The sequence below is a fragment of the Onychomys torridus genome, chromosome 3 (assembly GCF_903995425.1).
Source record: "Onychomys torridus chromosome 3, mOncTor1.1, whole genome shotgun sequence".
In the NCBI taxonomy this organism is placed as follows: domain Eukaryota; kingdom Metazoa; phylum Chordata; class Mammalia; order Rodentia; family Cricetidae; genus Onychomys; species Onychomys torridus.
Genome location: NC_050445.1, coordinates 12850120 through 12866922, shown reverse-complemented (window position 1 = coordinate 12866922; position 16803 = coordinate 12850120). Strand labels below are relative to the sequence as shown.

The 16803-nt window shown below is 49.9% G+C and overlaps 2 protein-coding genes across 5 annotated transcripts in view; one reads left to right on the top strand and one right to left on the bottom strand.

Moving 5' to 3' along the window:
* Positions 1–5358, top strand: part of Crhr2 (corticotropin releasing hormone receptor 2) — a 41969-nt gene extending 36611 nt beyond the window's left edge. For all 4 annotated transcript variants that reach the window (XM_036180222.1, XM_036180221.1, XM_036180224.1 and 1 more), the window contains 4 exons: positions 2013–2098; positions 2295–2430; positions 2826–2867; positions 3918–5358. In XM_036180222.1, the coding sequence (XP_036036115.1) occupies positions 2013–2098; positions 2295–2430; positions 2826–2867; positions 3918–4058 (405 nt within the window). In that variant the 3' untranslated portion in view covers positions 4059–5358. The remainder of the gene's footprint in view (positions 1–2012; positions 2099–2294; positions 2431–2825; positions 2868–3917) is intronic.
* Positions 5359–14209: 8851 nt separating this feature from the next.
* Gars1 (glycyl-tRNA synthetase 1) overlaps positions 14210–16803 on the bottom strand; it is a 40289-nt gene continuing 37695 nt past the window's right edge. The window contains exons 15-17 of the mRNA XM_036181562.1: positions 16426–16519; positions 15712–15902; positions 14210–14493 (exon numbers count right to left, since the gene is read on the bottom strand). Of these exons, the coding sequence (XP_036037455.1) occupies positions 14368–14493; positions 15712–15902; positions 16426–16519 (411 nt within the window). The 3' untranslated portion in view covers positions 14210–14367. The remainder of the gene's footprint in view (positions 14494–15711; positions 15903–16425; positions 16520–16803) is intronic.

Here is a 16803-nt window from a genome sequence, read left to right as displayed (position 1 = left end):
GTTAAATACCACCAAGAGCCAGGTTGGACAAAGTCTGGGTACAGTGGCCCATTGAGGAGCTGTATGCTTTGCTTTGGCGTGCAGGGTAGAGTTTAAGGTGGAGTACTGAAGAGTTCGGTGTGGGCTGGAATGATCAGGGGGCTCCCTGGAGAGAGAGGAAGGTGTCTGGAGTGAGGCTGATGTAGACACCATGAAGGAGGAGGCCGAGAAATAAGCTCAGAAGGAAAGAGTAGCTTCCTGGGGTTACAGCCCCAGGTGGTAGCCTGTTAGCCAAAGGAGAGGGCCAGGTCTCTATATGCTCCATATTAACCATATTTCGTCCTTGCTTACCACAGCGAACAGGGACCTGTAGCTAAGGGTTACTCAGTGACCACTGGGTGCATGAGAGGGTGAGTGGGTGGATGGATGGATGGATGGATGGATGGATGGACGGACGGATGGATGGATGGGCAAAAACAATGAGTGGACAATGGAATGAAGTATATTTTGGTAGGAGGATGGATGGATATATGGATGAATGTTTGGTAGGTTAATGGATAGACGAAACGCTAGATAGACCGTTGAATGAACTAACTAGTGAATTAGATGATATTTAATGCAAGAAAATGATATAGAAATTTGAATATCTTTTTATTCCAACAGTCTCTGCTCTCAGAGAAGTGAGAAAGAACTGGAAAAAGACCAAGGACTTTGTGTAACCTTAGGCTAGGTGAGCCTTTAGAGAAAGCAGGCAGCAGGCTATGAGCAGCCTCCTGGATGGCTTCCCCTCCAGCCGTCTGTGGGCTCACAAGGCTGTATACTAGATGTGCATGCAAGAGAGCTGTGAGCTGCAGGGAGGTGAGAGTTCAAGCCCTCCTGTCCCTCTACGTTCCAGCTTGGGAGATAGTCAAGGGCTACGCGGCTGATCCATGCCGGTGTCCCTTACTCCTTGACTAGAATCTAGTGTAGGAGGATTAGAAGGGCTGGCTCAATCTGTAGAAGCAATGGATTTTTCTGGACAGAGACTGGAGCAAGGGGCATGTGTCTGTGTCTCCACACATATTGGCCAGCAGACATCCCTAGGCTAATTACGTGTCTCCTAGCCTGTGAACACTTGCTGAGGAAAGAGTCAAAGCAGGCTCATACACACTCCCATTCCTGTTTGCTTGCACTTGGCAGTACGTGAAGAGAAGTGCAAGCACACAGTGTTCCCAGGTAGACACACGCATGGTCGCACAGGACCCACTCTGAGACAAGCACATATGGATAAGCATACAGGGCAACGCACACAGATCACAGCCACAAGGACCAGCTGACCCATTTACTGACTCTGGAGATCCCCTCAGAGACCAAGAGACTCTGGGGACCCACAGAGAGCCACGCAGCATGAAGCTGACTCAGGAGCCAGCAGAGCCATGGCAGTGAGAGGTGGGAGCATCTTTGATGTTAAGGGAAAGCGCAAATGAAGATAAATTAGTCCTTTCCCAGAACTGCCGGGCAGCCCATTCATCTTCCTTGCCTGTGGGTGTCTGGAGGCTTAGGAGTGCCTAGGGGGTGGTAGAGATTAGCCACTCCATCTGGACTGTGTCCCTCTCCCCCCAGGGCTAAACTAAAAGGACCTTTGACCAACCTAGAGCTGGTGACAGTTTGAAGGCCTCTGAGATCTTCCATCAGTAAATAGGGACCCCGTGACTGAGAGAAGACAGATGGATCCAAGATCTGGGATGTGGTTCTGTGTAGTCTTGGAGCAGGGCATCAGTTGGAGCTCTCAGAAGTGACCCCAGAGGAGTGCTCGCTTCTCCCACCCACTGCTTTTACAAGCTGCCTGAGCCACGGGTGGAGATCAGGACATGGAGTCAATGGATGCCTCCTGGCTTGGGAAGAGCAGAAGTTGGGGGTGGGGGGGGGGGGCAAAGCAGGTGCTCAGTGCTGGATCCTGTGACCAGAAGGCAGGTGTCAGGAATTCAGGGAGGAAGTCTGCTTCTCAGTCACCCCCCACAGACCATCCGTGGCCCCTCTCTGCGTTCTTCCAGATCAATTTTATATTTCTGTTCAACATCGTCCGGATCCTGATGACAAAGTTACGAGCATCCACCACATCTGAGACAATCCAGTACAGGTATGGGAAGGCCTGGATGCCTGGCCGGGCAGGCAGGGAAGAAGCACGAAGGCCCGCCCCTCACCAGAGCCCTCGGGAGTCCTCACCCCTAGAGCTTGCTTGAGAAGGCAAGCAGGGCAGCCCATCTTCCCACCGGACCGTGTCCTGCCTGTAGGTGAACTCCAGTTTGTCATTGGCCTCTCGCTTCCCCATCCAGGAAGGCAGTGAAGGCCACGCTGGTCCTCCTCCCCCTGCTGGGCATCACCTACATGCTCTTCTTCGTCAATCCTGGAGAGGATGACCTGTCCCAGATTGTGTTCATCTATTTCAACTCTTTCCTGCAGTCCTTCCAGGTAGGCACCCCAGCGGGGCGGTGCACTTCCCTGGTTTGGAGGCTCACCCTGGGCCTGCGATCTAGGATCAGTTATATGAGCACTGAAACCCAAGTGCTGGCCCACTCAAAACCCCACAGGGCCCCAGATGCTGACCAGGCTGCCCTGGTCATGTCACCCCGACCCCAGGGTTCAGCTGTGTTAGCACTTCTGAAAGCACCTTAGGGCAAGCTCAGGAAGTTGAGGCCAGAGGCCACAGCCACTCCGAGCAGACTCTGTTGGAACTGCATCCCTTGTCTGGGCCCAGGACTTCTGAGGTCCCACCCAGCTCTGAGCCCTAGGTCCTGTGTCCTCCCGCACCTCCAGTTGGAATGACTCCTCAGCAGATGTCTGACTTCTCCTTCCTTCCTTTCTAGGGTTTCTTTGTGTCTGTTTTCTATTGCTTCTTCAATGGAGAGGTAGGAGACGGGCCTTTCGGGTGGTCTAGGGGCTCAGGCCTCTTAAATGGCACTCCCAGGTGATCTGGTCAAGCTGGCCAGCCCTTCAGAAGAGTTTCATCACTGGCTCTGCTCAGCTCCGTGTGATGGATGGGAGAGGGGCTGAGAAACCACTCAGCTTTAGGCAAATAGACTTCTCCTGCAGAACCAGTGTAGATCAACTACACAAGCCAGACGTAACATGTCAGCACCCAGTGCATGCCCTCGGAGCCAGGGAGCAAGGTGCAAAGATAGCAGGGCCTGTGGAAGCCAAGCAGAGGGCATGACAGAAGGAAGCTTCCAGAAACATGCCATTCAAGCAATTCTTTACAAACTCAGCAGAAAAGAAACCGTCAGGGGCTGGTGGAGAGGCTCAGCGAATAAGAGCATTTGCCGGCCAAACCTGATGACCTGAGTTCAACCCCTGAAACTCACATAGTGGAAGGGGAGAATCAATTCTTGAATGAAAGCTGACCTCCACACACATGCCATGGTGCTCACTGGACACACACACACACACACACACACACACACACACACACACACACACACACACACGAAGCTGATGTCTTCCATGACAATACAAACCAAAGAGGCTCTATCAGGTCTAGAGCACGAGCCAGGAGCTGCCCTTAGACAACGGTAGCAGGGAAAGCAGGACAGCTGAGGGGTGAGGAGAGGTCCTTCCTGTGAGGAAGATGCTAGGCCTGATACCTGCTCCAGGAGGGGCTGAGCTGAGCTGAGGGGCTGACTCACAAAGCCACAGACGCCTAACTCATGGTGGCAGGGGTATCCACAGGAAACTGGAACCTTACGTGAGCCAACGGCCTGTCCAGGAGAAGGGTGCTGAAAGATGCTGCGGGGCAGGGAACAGGGTTTAGGGGAGGACCTCCGTTCGGAACCTCATCAGCCCCTTGGAGTGAGGGTGGCAGGGGGAGGGCCATCCCAGACTCCTTAACAGCTCTTGGGGTGGAGCCCGGGGACTGGCAGAGGCCTGGGCCAGCAGGTGACCGAGCCTCTCCCTCCCTGCAGGTGCGCTCAGCCCTGAGGAAGCGATGGCACCGCTGGCAGGACCATCACTCCCTCCGAGTGCCCGTGGCCCGGGCCATGTCCATCCCCACCTCACCCACCAGGATCAGCTTCCACAGCATCAAGCAGACAGCCGCTGTGTGACCCTCTGTCCTCCACCACTACACCACTGAGGCAGCTTCCCCGTCCTCTGCAGCCTTCCCCTGGGTCCTCCTTGCTACACTGACCCGTGGGGTGCAGGAAATGGAGGGGAGAGATCAACTCTCCAGCCTGGAAGGAAAGGAAAGCTATGGGAGGGGGCTCTGAAGGACCAGAGCCCAGTGCAGCCACAAGTCTGCAAAAAGGAGAGAGCAGAGGAACATTGCAGACGCCTCAAAACAAGAGGCTCTCACATCCTCAAGGCTTTGCGCACCCAGTCTCAGTCTCTTGCAGATACGCCCTGCCACGCCATTTGCATATGAAGAAATGGAGGTGCAGAGCAGGCAAGGGCCTGGCCAAGTCACACAGCTACTTATCCCCCTCACAGCACCCACAGTTGGCTCTGCTCCTTGCTTTCGGGCTCCGGGACTTAGGGGTGCCCTCTGTAGGTGGAGGAGACAAGAATTAACTTATCTGGCTTCATCCCAGGGACTGTCTAGCAGAGAAGCCTCCCTCCTCGGTACCAGCCCCTCACAAAACTGCCCCTCCATCCTTTCTCAGTCCTCCTGCCCACCCCCCACCCCCATGTCTCCAGGAGAATGCTGTCTTCCAGTCCGCTGCCCCTCCTGGGAGACCCCCATTCAGCCTGGGCTCGGCCTGGGGACCTGGAGATGCCATGAGCAAATGACACAGAGAGACAGTCACACTCTCAGGCCAGTCAGAAACTCAGGGCCAGAAGGGGAGCAGCACAGGCCCGGAGGGAGTGGCGGGAGGCTCGCCCAAATCAGAGCATTGCTCCTCCGACTGCTTCAGTCTGCTGCAGAAATGGCTCCTTGTGACATCAGCCAGGTGTCTGCCGGGAGGGTAAGGGGGTGGGGGTGGGGGTGGCAAGCTTCAAGTCAAGCAACTAGACATCGGAGAGATGACGTGGGCCAATGAGGAGGACAGAACGTCTGCAGGGCATAGCCATGTCCCTCTCCTTCGAGATGATGGCCTGGGCCCAAGCAGGCGTTCCTCTGGCCTGTAGTGAGTTTGGAGTCTTCAGGTTCAAAGGGCCTGAATCATCCTTGTCATCCCTGAGGATAACATCTGCCCCATCCCCAATGCAGAGCCTGCCTGTGCCAGGGACTAAGATTCTGGAACTGGGAGGGAAGGGAGGCAAGGCCCCTCAGGCTCCACAAGCATGAAGAAACAGAGCTTGGATTCAGGCTCCACCTCCATCCCCTGTCTCCCTCCCCCCAGCAGAAGAGGAGAGAGAAGCCAGCAGAACAGACTATAGTCTTGAAAAGGGCCCCTTGTCTAGCTACAGCACAAAAATAAACTTTGAAAAATTATTCTGTTTTATACATATTTAGTTTGGCATTTAATACATTTTAAAGCATGGAAAAATGTGGTTTCTGACATTTGGTAAATATTTGAATTCTAGATGAAACCTGTCACAGCACTCTTAAAACACACCAAATGACACCTAGACAGTGCATGATTCCAGGGCCACTGTGGCCTGTCTGCAAACACTCTGTCAGCAGGCAGCTTCTGTTGCCTCCTTTCTTCCCAGCCCCCGCCTTCACCCCACTGTCCCTGGAGGGTTTTATTTCTAGAGGTCCTTTCGACTCCCTTACCGAACCTCTCTGCCTGGCTCTTGGGAATGTTTAGAGTCTTCTAGATTGAGCTATCACAGCTCTTTTGCTTTTCTGGATCTGTTGGACAAGGCCTCACTATTTAGCTCAGGCTAGATTCAAACTTGCTGAGTAGCTCAGGCTCACCTTGAACTTGCAATCCTGCCTCAGCCTTCTGAGTGCTAGGATTACAGATACATACTTAAAACTATTTTTAAATATAAACAATTTATTAAAGCCACATTCGATATTGAAAGGTTTTTTTTTTTTTTTTTACACTTATTTCCTTGAGGGGAGTGCGTGTGTACCACTGTTGGTGTTATAGAAGGAATCTTTTGGAAATCAGTTCTCTCTTTCTACCATGTGGGTCCTTGGGACCCAACTCAGGTCAGCTGGCTTTGGGACAAGCGCCTTTACCTGCCGAGCCATCTTGTGAGCCCTAGATATTGACATTTACAGACAGTTTTTATAACGAATTGTTAAACCTAAAATGGAAATTATATTGAAACCATACCTTAAACAAATGAACAGAAATTTAATTGTTCAGGAATCCTTGGATGCATTTTTACAGCAAGAATGTGTCAGAATTCAGGATTAATTTCTTTCCTCTCCCTCTCCCATCCCCCACTACACTCCCTCCCCCTTCCTTTTTTTTTCTTTACAGCTTTTCAAATAAACAAGAAGCTGTAGGCATGCCATTCACTTCCTTATACTGCTTCGGAGATGTATGTCCCAAATTGCATGGCAATCTATAACCAAAAATGCTCTATCAGCTGCCTCTTAAGCCCTCTTTGTATCTGACCAAAAAGAAAGAGCTGAACATGATTCTGCAGCAAGCTTTGCGGCCCCAGTCAGCATGTGTTCGGTGTCTGCTCCCGCCCCACTTATCAGATAGTGTTGGTGGGGGCTGGTGAAGGGGAGTTTCACGCTTGACGATGCCCTGGAGAATGGTGTGGGCAAGGCTTTGGCTCTGCTTCTCTTGTCATCGGGGAGGTAGGTGGCAGGAGTGTCTAGGCTTGGCTTTCTCAGGGGACAGAAGTCAGGCATGCAAAGTCTCCCTGCCTAGTCAGAGGAGGGGTAATGGCCAAATGGATGAGCATTGTAGATGCTTTTGTAGAGCAAAGAGGTATAAATGGCCCAAGAGGTCATTTGAAGAGCGGTTGAGACTAGAAGAGACCGAGGGACTTATCAGAGCTGACGCCACAGAGCCTCATCAGTACCATCCATCAGTGCTCCTCAGATGCCCTCCTCCCCAGTACCACCCATCAGTGCTCCTCAGATGCCCTCCTCCCCAGTACCACCCATCAGTGCTCCTCAGATGCCCTCCTCCCTCAGTACCACCCATCAGTGATCCTCAGATGCCTTCCTCCCTCAGTACCACCCATCAGTGCTCCTCGGATGCCCTCCTCCCTCAGTACCACCCATCAGTGCTCCTCGGATGCCCTCCTCCCTCAGTATCACTTATTATTTCTCCTGTATGAGTTACCTGGAGGGTTCAAGGGTCTGTGGTCCATGCTGGGCGGGACAGTACTATACCCATGCCAGGGCCATGAGAAGCATCAAGTTACAGACCATTTGGGCAGAGATTCCACCACAGCCCTGCATCGCCCTGCTCCCTGGACTCCTGGTTATGGCCCCGGCTGAGTGGTGCCCTTGAAGTACCACCAGACATCAGGCCATCCGTCTAGGTCCTCACTAGTTAACCTCACTCAGCTTCCGCTTGCTATTGCCCAGCCAGTCTTCATTAGTGTCTTGCAGTCCCTCAGTGAGCGGCCTTTCTGGAAAGAGGTCTCATTATCAGACTCTGTTGGAACAACTTCCAACACCCAGACCCTGCAGGGTCTCGGGTTCTCATTTAACCCTTTCTCCAACTCTGTAAAGCTGGGGACAATGAGCACACAGGAAATTTCGCACCCTAATCCAACAGTCCTATTTTCAGTAAGACTGCAGACCGAGCCTCAGCCTGTTTCCAAGTCCCGGGGTCCCTTCATAAAGTGGGGCCAGAAAGTGCAGGCTGGAGTAAGGACTGGTAAACTGTAAGTGTGGCTTGGAGAAAGGCAGGTGATGGAGCATCTGTGGGGTGGAAGTTGGGGATGAAGACATTTCCCAGGTTGCTTTGCTGAGAGTCCATGGTAGAAAAGCTACTGAAGGCCTGAAGCCTCTAAAGCTGCAGGGTCCTGTGGAGGGTGGCTGACAAGCCATGGAGAAATTGGACTCTGGTGGAGCTAAGACCGTCCAAAAAGTAGCCTAACATTCACTTGCCCAGAGGTGGGGATACAGGCCTCTCAGGAGTGGAGTGTTCCAAGGCTCAGGGGACACAGGAACTAGAAGCCAGCAAGCAGCCCTCTGGCAGCTGTGGGCTCTGTGCCTGAGCTAACAGGCAGGGAGGTCATACCAAGTCCTCTTTCCACTGTGTGCATGGGTGCTTAGATGCTATAGAAAACCAAGGTGAGACCTGTCTCTCTGGAAACCTCAAAGGGAGGGCAACTGTGGTAGGAGGGGAAGAGACCTGTTTAACATGCACATCTATTTGCTCATTGGTATGACTGGGTATGGTTTCTAGGCTCTGCCCACAAAGGTCACCCCTTATTCTCTTGTGGGGCTCAGCATCACTTAAAGATGCTAATTAGCAGGAACTATGGGAGGATCTCTCCACCTCTTGGTGGCTGATCCCTCCAGGTTTCCTGGGAGCGTTTCTTAGGAAATATAAAGCTCTCCACACAGGGCTGGATCACGTTCCTCACAGAACAGAACCACCAGCAGCCTCTGCCTCTAGCTGGCAAAGCCTAACCAACAACCTGAGATCCTTACACAGGTGTCAACCAGACATGTGCCTCTGGGTGCTCCTGCGACAGAAGCCACTGCTGGACTAGGTATCTCTGGCCCTGTGCTGTCCCCTAGAATTCTCTGACAACTCACTGAACGTTTGGTCCCTTCTCATTCGCTCAACTCAAGGCTGGGCTAACTCACAGGAGTCCAGTGCCAGCAGGACAGAACAAAGGCCCAAGAAAGCAATCAGCATTGGCAAAGGGAAAAATCTATTCTTCTATTCCATCCCTATCCTGACCTCCCATCAGAGCCAAGAGCCAGGCCCCAACATGGCATCCCCTCTTTTCCATTTCACAGGAATGACAGAAATGGGGGGTCTTGGGAGTATTTCTGTCACATCCTAGAAAATCTTCAACGGAAGGCTGGGGTGTAGCTCAATGGTAGAGTGCTTTGCCTAATATCTAAGGCCCCAGGCTTGATCCCCAACACCACTAAATAGTGTAACCCCTTCCTGAGGATATAGTGGCTCACGTCTGTAATCTCAGCTCTCTGGAGAAAGAGGCCGGTGGATACCAAGTTAAAGGCCAGCCGAGGCTACACAGTTAGTTCAAGGCCAGCCTAGCTACACATCAAGTTCAAGGCCGCAGTCACATAGTAAGAGCCTGTCTCCATCACAATCAGCATCTCACCTGAGGACTCAAGCCTGCTGAACGTGACTTCCCAGTGGCAGAGGATGCAGTCTGCTCTTCACCAGCTCCTAAAGAAAGAACCAGACATGGTTTACACTTGTGTCCTGGTGCAGTTAACGCCTTTCCTTCTCGTGCGTGTCCTGGTTTGGACAGTAAATTACAAGACCACCCTACTTAACTCCAAACTGTCTCACTGTCCTGGAGAGGGTCACAAATGCGGCTGGAATAAGTGAGTGGTGAAAGTCAGACCTACAGGAAATCCTGCCATTTGGGAAGAGTGCTGGAATTCAAGGGATCTTCCCAGGCAGAGTCCCGAGTTCCATCTCAGTATCTGCTGGTTAAATCCACAAGTTAGCATAGGCAGAGACAAGCTAATGAGTCTCCATCTGGAACAAAACTGCCCTTCACCACTGCCGGCAAGATGACACAGTGATAAACTGTGCTCTTAACTAGCTTTGCAGGGAACCAAGCAAGGCTCCCTCTGGATCCTCGAGGCTCAGCCTCCCATCCACACCTCAGCATCATGGATCCTCATAGAGGACCCTCTGCTCAGGAAGGCAGAACTATTCAGACTCATCACTGCTTATAAAAGGCTATATATAGGGAGCTAAAGACACATCATAGCAATTTGGTTCCAGACCTCCAACATCCAGCTCTCCACAACCACTAAGGCTAATCCATCAATCGGTCCTGTGGAATCTTTAACACAGGTGTGGCATCTTGGCTCTTTTTTTTTTTTTTTTTTTTTTTTTTTGGGTAGTGGTGGGTTCAAGTCAACTGCCCAATTCCTTGTTCCTGGCCACAAGAACCTGAACATCTCTGGAGACACCCACAAACTGCCAATTATCTGCCAATATCAACTACAACAGGTGGTCCTACTTTTCCAGGTTAGAGAGAGCATACCCGAGGGGCCACACTCACATTGTATTGTATTGTTGGTTTTCCCAACTGGGGAAGGGTTTGTGGGCAGGACTATATCTGGTCCAGCTTTGAGCACCAGCCCTGGTAATATATAATCCACCTCTTCTGGAGTCCCCAGGCCTCAATCTTCCACTGTCCACATGGAACCTCTTTTCTCAGAGTACACAGTTTAGTGGTTCTTACATTTCTGCCTTAATTTTGTGGTAATTTTGAAAAATGGCTTGCAAGTAACATCATTTACTTGACATCAACTGAAAGATGGTTTACAATTCATAATATGAGCTGAAGTTTCTCCAGCCAGGGGTTTTTGAAGGATTGAGATTTCATTTCCCTAAAAACTAGTCTCCACCAAATTTGATAGTCTGTCTAGTGTCTTCTGGCCTTCTGCTGGGTGGAAAACTGACTTCTAACCAAGGTTGAGGTGTGTGATAGGCAAGGGGTAGTCAATTCAAAGTAAACCAAATTTAACATCAAGCTTTCTGTATATTGCTTCTTTTGATTGCTTTGGCCCTTTGGGTGAGTTCAAAACCCCAGAAGTGATGACAGAAAAAGGGTGTGAGGTGCTGGGGCAGCAGGAAAGGGCCAATGGGAGAGCGGTGGTGGGTCAGGGAGGGATGAAGGACACAGTGTCCCCCACTGCCCAGAGGGACTTGAAAAGCCAGTGCGTTTAAGGGCAGAATGGGACCACGTTCGCTACTGGGTGTGACACAGACAGTAAGTGACAAGAAGTTCACACAAGTCTTCCCAAAAAAAAACCCAGCGATGCACATGTGTGCTGGTGGCAGACAGAGTGGTGGCTGAGAAGGTGGTGAGAGGTGGCCTAGTTCTCGATCTGGGGGCCAATGGTCTTCTTGAGGCATGAGAGTCAACACTGAGGATGGGTCACTGGAACACATGAACTAGCCAACTTGCTTCAGAATGGCAGCCCCCAAATGTTAAGTTTAGGTTCAAATGTCCTTATTTTTAATGCTTGTCAGTGAAGGTCTGCCCCCACCCTGCTACAATTTCATTCTACTTAATCTCACTATCAATTAATACACTTTGATGCAGAGCAGAGTTTTAATGAGCCAAAAACTGTTTTAATTAGCCTAAATTGTTTTAGTTAGCATAACTGCTTTACAGCTAATTGTCAGTGATTGAGTTTTAAGACCTAACAAATGCAGAGGAAGATCTAGCCTGGCTCCCTTCAGTGCCAAGTCGGGTGTTGAGAGCTGGGCGCCTCTTCCTGGCCTAAGAAGGAGGCATCAGACTTAAGAGAGGCTGCTATGCTGGAGGCTGGAAGAGGGATGTGGCTGCTTTGGGTACAGATCTCTCCTCATGAAGTTCAGTCTCAAAGCGCCTTGTTGGGAGCCCTGCCTTTCCACAGCAAGAAAGTTCCCTGGGGCAACAGGAACATGATGTAGCTCTCCTTAGGACATCCCCAAACACTGACACTCAAAACCCACCTAGAGAAACTTCCTAGTAGGGAGAGGTAGGGCTCAGAAGGGAGTATTTTTCAAGTTGGAGGTGTTCCAACACTCAGCCAGGATTGAGAACTATAAATGAAGGCAGTGGAGTTACAAAGATGTGATCTTCAACATGCCCACCTGGGGAAGGGGTTTGTAGGCAGGAGGGTGGGGCTGTAGGCTGCAGGCTGCTTCTCTCAAGCAAACCCTGGTAAAGCTCTGAAATCAGCATCCTAATTCCCAGAGAGGACATTAGTTCCATCCACATGGTTTTAACATGATTACTACTTAGAGGCAGCCCAATAACCAAGACTTATTGGATAGGCAACAGGAGGTGAATTTTGAGGCAGAGCACGATTACTCATTCATTTACTGAATCTTCAATTCAATTTCATGTCCATGTTGGCCAAATGTCACAAACACCTGCTTGAAACATAGCTTTTCAACAATGAGGGTCCAAGCTGTGTGGGAAGCAATGCTTTGAAAATGGATGCACCCTAGCTTCACCCATTACACCCACGACCTGTGAAACCAGGTCACAATGGGCTCATCCCAGGCAGCGACTGATAGTAACTGGGACTTTTCTCCCAGGCATCTGATCCTCTCAGACATCCACTCTATGGAGCTTCACTCACTGAGATTACATTGGCCAATAAGACTGTAAATAAAGGTCTAGAATGAATGCTTGAGTGACCTTGTTCTCATCAAGAACTGGGAATACCATCTCATGACATTAGTGTTAAGATCTGTCTGTTCTTCTGACTTGGTGGTGGCGAGTCCATTTCTGGAATGCCCCTCAATACCCTCAATGCTTTGCTACTATGGTTTTCAGATGGTAAGGTGTCATGATTACTGCAGAAGACAGGCACACACTCTAGACAAAACTCCATGTCACACTTGGCCAAGTGTCCTCAAGTCCAACCTAAGCTGTAAAGCACCCTACTATGGCGTTCCTCAAGTTTCGTGAAAGCAATTAGCCTGAGCCACCGCATCACTGTTTGGGAGGACTTCTGAGCCAGGCTAATGTAACTGTTTAGCTTGAGACACAGGTTTGAAATGTTTTTCTTTAAATCTAAAAAGCCAGGGCATCAAGCCAGAAATATGTGGGCTTTAAACCATCACTGAGCATGAGCAGAAACGTGTGTGTGAAGGCCTGTTCATTTAGAATACAGCTCTTTGCACACTTGTGCTTAAATCTGGTCTTCACTGGGGAAATCTATGCCCTTGGAGAAGGCATGCCTTCTCTGGGGAGGATGGCACACCGACACCTGGAGGCAGAGCACAGGAAGGGCGGGCTTGCAGATCACATGCAGACTGTAACTCTTTTAGAGTCCAGCAAAGAAGAGAGCTTTAGCTGGAATCCTTTTATGGTGCAAGGCAGGCAAATTCTATGATGTGGTTCACATATCTTCCCGTAGGAAGGAGCTCATCAGTCTGTGCTGTCTTGCTATGGTGAAATCTGCTGAAAAGAGAAGTACTTGGGAAGAAGGAAGGAGGACAGTCTGTCTACCATATTCATCCCCATGTTCTCGGGGGTCGGCAGATGAATTGGCCTCCTGGCTAAGCAAGCTGGGGATAATTTTCCCTTTCTCTAGGTAGTCGGCAAGCTAGAGTATGTTAAACAGCACTCTTACTTTTGCCTGTGTATAGAGAAATTGAAGAGATCATTTAAAATCCTGTGCCTAATAAAAGACATTGTTGCGGGAAAAAAAAAAAAAGCATGTCAGGTGAGAGCAACCCCTGGGGAAGGAGCAGCTCATGTAAAGGACGGCTCGTTCTAGTGTAACTACAGCACTAGCAAGCACCAGACAGAAGTCACATGGCCTTGGTATAAGGATTTCTTCCTAACAAGGTCTGTTCGTAACTTCAGGACTGGGGGCTGGGGTATAGCTCAGTGCGTCCTAACACAAGCACAAGCTCCAGTCCCAGCTAGGAAAACTAAACCAATCCCCACTCATCCCGGATCTTTGCTGAGGCCCTGCCACCTGCAGCACTGCGGATGGCATCCTAGCAGGGAAGGTGAGGGCACACTGGGGGCTCTCTGGAGACCAGAAGTCCTAGACCTGCATGGGCAAGAGCTGGACAGCCAGACGAGGCCTTAACTCTACAAATTCCCACTTCCTTGAATTTCTTTGTTCCTTAGGTAAGTACATGGCACCTCAGTGTTCTACACAAAAACGTACTAGCACAAAGCCTTTTAAAGACAGAGCCCAAATGACAAACCCAGGCTCAAGACACTGGGAACTGCCGAGCCAGGCAGCCCCAGCCTCAAGAAACCAGTGACTTCCAGGACTCCCAAGGAAGCTAGGAATTAAAGCTATAGTCGGAAAGCTACCCCAGTACTGCCTTCCCCATCCACTCAGCCTTTCCCAGAAGCCACCAACCCGCCTGGAGATGGTTGTCTCTTTGGCACAGAGCGTCACTTGCTCATCTGCAGATAGTAGATTAGTGCCTGCTGGGAGCTGAAGGGGCAATGGAGGCTTAAGACAAATGGGAATGAGAATTCCTCCAGATATAAATGTTCAAAAGCTGGACTGTGGCTGTTTAACTCTCTAAGTACACTAAATTGTACACTTAAAATAATTTGCAGTATATAAGCTATACCCCCAATAAAATGTAATTTTTAAAGACGTACCATCTTAAACACAAGCACATCTAACCAAATAAATATCTGAGCGAAATGTCTTTGCTAAAAAAAAGGAAACACAACCAATGGATTATAAATTTGTTCAGAATTCCTTCCACTTTAATTGTGAGGGTAAAATCAGGCAGCCACTGAGGAAAAATACAGTCCCTGGAAGTAATCACAATTCTCTGTGTAGTGCACATGATGAGTTATTCATTAGCACAAGCCGTCACCAGTTGCCAGCTGTTCTCATTCCTCTACTGTCTCCTTTTTGCCAGTTTCTTGCCCTTCAAAGAGGGGATACCTGGCCTCCACATCAGCCCAAGCGATGCTGCCATTGGCCAGATCACAGACCACACCAGGTAGTTCAGACACCTGAGAGGGAAAAATGAGAGCAAGCATCAGCCAACTCGACATCTGAGACTAGAGCACTCGCCCTGAATTCAGCACAGAGCACGAACACGGTCTCGATGATGGCAAAGTCCCTTCATAAGCTGGGTTTCTTTTCATGATTATGCTCATCCCTTCCTAGGCCGGGTCTTTGTTTTCAAGTGCCCGCACAGTTCAGCACTGCCACAAGCTCCCCGTCCCACTCTGCACCTCTGTGTTTGTTATCTCGCACCTGTTAAATTAACTCCTGCAGCTAATCAAGTCTAGGAAGTGTGGCAGACGGCAGCGGCCGCCCGCCCGGCAGATGCAGGTGCTGGTACCCGCCAGCAATGGTTTACAAAGCTGGGCCTGGAAAACCAGCCTCTGTAGAGCCTGTGAAAACATTTCCGCCGCCTTCCCTCCCCTGCTGACTAATGGGTTGGTGGGTGTGGGGTCTGCACCCCGCAACTCTAACAACTTCCCAGGAGATGCTGGTGCTGAGGCTGTTCTGAGGCCCACACTCTGAGAACCACAGCCACTGGGAATGTTAGTTCAGAGCAGCCAGGACTGGTGTATAAGGACAAGTCAGGAACCTGTGACTTATGAAGTAGACTGTGGACTCTGGGGTAAAAGCAGTTTTTTATTTCTCTTTTCCTTATTATAACTATATCAAGATGAATACTAACAGGTGCTCTGAATAAATATCTGTTCAACGTTAAAATTCAGCCAGGCAATGATCAATTACAGTGCCCCCCAGCTCCTTCTTGTAGCACTCAGCCCACCCTTCTGTGCTGATCCCACCTCACTATTCCCTTCTCATTAATAAAAGTCACAGAAATAACCCAAAGTTTACACACACTTTTATGTTTCTATAGAAATAAAATGATAAAAATGTCTACGTTCCCAAAGCTTGCCAATAAAACTATGGCAACAGCCTCCTGGGATGCCATTTCTCTCGCCTAATAAACCATCAACCATAAAAAGGAACTGCTGGAGACAGAGCCCAGAGCAATCCAAACGGCTATACAATATTAGAGAAGTGCTAATGGGCATTTTCATAATTAAACCAAACGGTTTTGGGAATCTGGGCTTTGTCTGATACAAACCAATCATTAATACTACAAAGTAAAAAGGACCAGGAATAGAAATACATCAAAGTTTAATTCAAGCCAGTAGGAAGCTGTGCACATGTCTAAGAGGAAACATGTCAAAAAGGCGAGTCACCTCTGCCCTTATCTGTCGCATGGAGTCTCGGTCCCTCAGCGTTGCAGTGTGGGGGGTCTTGTTCACTGTGTCAAAGTCAATGGTGATGCCGAAAGCCACGCCAATCTCATCAGTCCTCGCATAGCGCCTTCCAATGGACCCGGAGGAGTCATCGACTTTATGAGACACGCCATTCCTGGTCAGAGCTTCCGCTACCCAAAACAAAGTGAGGTAAGAATGAAACACGGCAGTGACTCAGTGTCAGCTGACTATAGACTGAGATGCTCAGGAAACACAGAGGACCCTGAGATTGGAGAGCAGCTGGTCTCCCTTGCTGGAGCCCAGACAGTCACTGCTTTCTACACCTGACAGAGCTCTATGGGAAGGAGGGAGGGCTGGACGGGCGCTGAGGTAAGAGCGGCCACCTCGTCTGCACAGCCTGAGCTGCTAGTGCAGGCTTCCCTTTGCCCAACTCAGAAGGGGGCTAGCACTCCTGGGATCCCTTCCAGGGCTGTAGATCCAGGAGGGTGCCTCCTCCGATAAGAGCAGCAGGGAGCCCTTAAACCTGGCTCCTGACTCCCCCAGGGCTAAGACAGCTGGGCACGTATAACAGCAGAGGCTGAAATCACATTTACTCATACCAATCTATGCTTTCACTGAAACAGACAATACACTCTGTAAAACTGAGTCTGTGGACGTTGCTCCCATGGAGATTACCCGATTGGATTTGCTTACATAATTCCTTGACAAATGGCATGAACTCTTGGTTTTGGCTCAGTGGAAGGACAGAACATTTGAATGGAGCAACCACAGCAGGGAAACTGAAGAACTAGATGGTTTAAAAAGAAAGAAATTCAAATGTCAGTTTATAAATAATTGTTAATGTCCCAAAGCACACATAGATACACTCAGTAGGTAACTCAGACCACTTGACTATCAAAATACCAGACACTGGATATGCTAATCGGCGTGACAGAAGGGCAGCAGAGAACCAGGATGAGAGCTTCCTCTGAGCTTGGCCCAGCCTGATGGGTCTCTAACTGTCTCCACTTCTAAGAGTGGATTTCCACTGCCCCCTCTGCTGAGCTCACAGATACTAAAACTCCACAGTGG